Genomic DNA, 2,495 nt, shown 5'->3' with positions numbered 1-2,495 from the left:
GATGGGGGAACGGGGAATGGGGGGAATCTCCCCGGACGGGACCGGGACCGGGTGGGAACTGGGGGATGCGGGAATGGCAGTACCCAGTGCCGGGTGGGATTTGGGATGGCAGGACCCGGTGCCAGGTGAACACTGGAGGTGCGGAAATGACGGGAGAGGGTTCAGGTGAACACTGGGGATGCGGAAATGACAGGACCCGGTGCCAGGTGAGCAGGGTGGGATTTGGGATGGCAGGACCCGGTGCCAGATGGACGGGACGGGATTTGGGATGACAGGACCCGGTGCCAGGTGGGCACTGAGGGATGCGGGAATGGCAGTACCCGGTGCCAGATGGGCAGGACGGTATTTGGGATGGCAGGACCCGGTGCCAGGTGGGATTTGGGATGGCAGGACCCGGTGCCAGATGGACAGGACGGTATTTGGGATAGCAGCACGATGCCCCCAGGCCCCCACGCTTGACCAGCTTTGTCCCCCCACGCAGAGGCTGAGCCCGGGCCGTGCCGGAGGCTGTGGGGTCACTCGGTCAGCTCCCCCAGCCTGCTGGACCCCTCCGAGGSCGGGGCGGGTGCCCCGGCACCGGACAAGGTAGGACCGGGGGGTACCGGGGTGTGGCCGGGGTGTGGCCGGGAGGTCCCGCCGTGCCCCCCACTGACCCCACCTCTCCCCCCGCAGTTCGGGCGCTCTCACTGGGGCCGGGTGAAGGTGCTGCTCACCCGCCTGACCCGCCGCTCCCAGCGGGGCGGCCGCTGCAGGTAGGACCGGGGGWTGGTTCCCGCTCCCACCGCCCCACCCTGGATGGAGGAACTGCGTCACACCCCTCCCTATGACGTCACGCCCGCCCGGGGCCGGCCCCCGGCCCGGCGCACCCCCTTTTCACCTTTATTTTCCCCCCACAATAAAATCTTTTCACGGCTCTTGGCCAGGTGGTTGCTGTCGCGACGTGACGTCACTCCCCTTAACCCGGCGTGACGTCACTCCCCTTAACCCGGCGTGACGTCACGCGAGGGCCCGTCACCGCCGCATCACTTCCGAGGGTTTTTCCGCCCCTTTTGTCCGACCGGGCCCCGGTCCCATGGACGATTCAAGCGGCTGCCGCCCCTCCCGAGCCCCCTCCCCTGGGTGCTCCCCGAGCCCCCTCCCCGCTCAGCTCCGGAGCGATCCCACCGCCCCGGGGTGCGGGAAAAGCTCCTCCAAACCCCCTGGAGCTGCTCCGCGGGTGGGTCGGTGGGGAGGGGGCGCTGGGGGTCCCCGCCGGGGCTGGGGAGGGGCGGGGATGATGCTCCCGGGAGGATCGCGGGGGTGGGGAGGAAGCAGCGGCTCTTCCTCGGGGGGATCCCCGCTTTGGGGGGTGGGTGAGGAGGGGGCGATGCTGTTTTGGCGCTGCCGGAGCCCCCCGTGGTGTCCCCGGAGCCCCTCGTGGTGTCGCCGGTGCCGCAGATGAGGAAGATGCTGCCCCGAGCCCCCGCCGGCCGCTCTCCCATCAGGTATCCCGTTCTCCCTCCCTGTCCCCCCCATTTTCCTGCTCATTTCCTACCGGCACTCGCGGTTTGTTTTTTTCCTTCCCGCAGCGTCCCCCGAGCCCTCCCGGCGCCGCTCCSAGCCGGACACCCCGGGAGCATCCTCGGAGCTGCCGCCGCCCGCGTCCCGCCGCTCCTTCCCGGGAAATGTGAGTGCTCCGCGGCTCCGTCCTCACGGCAGGGGCTGGATCCGGGTGCTGGGGGGTCCCTGGCAGAGCCCCCCGGGGGGTTTGGATGGGTCACAGCCCGATCAGGGCGTGCTGGAGGGTTTTGGGGCACACCTGAGGGGAGGGGTCTTGTCCTTATCCCCCCCTTTATAGCATTAAACCCCTTCTCGTCACCCCTCTCCTGAGCCCCCCGGGGTGAGCAGCGATGGGGAGGGGCTTGGGGAGGTGGGAGAGGACAGGGATGGGTGTTCCCAGCGCGGGGTGGGAGTTTGGGCACCCCCAGCCCCTCTGCCGCCCCCACCGGGGGGGGTCCGGCTGAATTCTGGGGGGGATTCTGAGGCCGCTCCAGGTGATGCCGATTCTCCTTTCAGGGCCCAGGTGAGGAGGAGGAGGAGCAGGAGGRAGGGTCTGAGCCCCTCTCTCCCCTTTGGCACCCCTGGATCACCCGGAGCGAGCCAAAACTCCCGAGCACCTGAACCGAGGTGTGGAGCCAGATGTGAGCTGGTGGTGACAGGCATGGACAGGGTTAATCCATCCAATTTTTGAGGAAAACCCTCGGGATTGRTGCTGGCACCTGCTAAAGCTGTCCCTGTCGCGGGGGTCCTGTCCCCAAAGGGAGTCAAGGGTTTTGGGGAGGAAAGGGGACAGTCGGGATTGCTGCAATGCCAGTGGGATATCCCRGAATTCCTGATGAGGAGGGAAGAGGAGGAAACTTGGTTCCCATCCTGGGATGGGCCCACTGCCACTCGCAAGGATCTTCTTGGAGCTGCCCTTTCCCTTTCCCCTTTCCTTCCTTTCCCCTTTCCTTCCT

The 2,495-nt window shown here is 67.5% G+C and overlaps 1 protein-coding gene across 1 annotated transcript in view; it reads left to right on the top strand.

The window, feature by feature from the left end:
- The window catches only part of CUNH8orf58 (chromosome unknown C8orf58 homolog), a 3,224-nt gene extending 2,307 nt beyond the window's left edge, over positions 1–917 (top strand). The window contains 2 exon segments of the mRNA XM_057384589.1: positions 391–585; positions 673–917. Coding sequence (XP_057240572.1) covers positions 391–585; positions 673–756 — 279 coding nt within the window. The 3' untranslated portion in view covers positions 757–917.
- The last annotated feature ends 1,578 nt before the right edge of the window (positions 918–2,495 follow it).

This window comes from Malurus melanocephalus, unplaced genomic scaffold (genome assembly GCF_030028575.1).
Source record: "Malurus melanocephalus ecotype Western Australia unplaced genomic scaffold, MMel_1.1 scaffold_722, whole genome shotgun sequence".
Taxonomy (NCBI): Eukaryota; Metazoa; Chordata; class Aves; order Passeriformes; family Maluridae; genus Malurus; species Malurus melanocephalus.
This window is presented reverse-complemented; position numbering and strand designations above follow the sequence as displayed.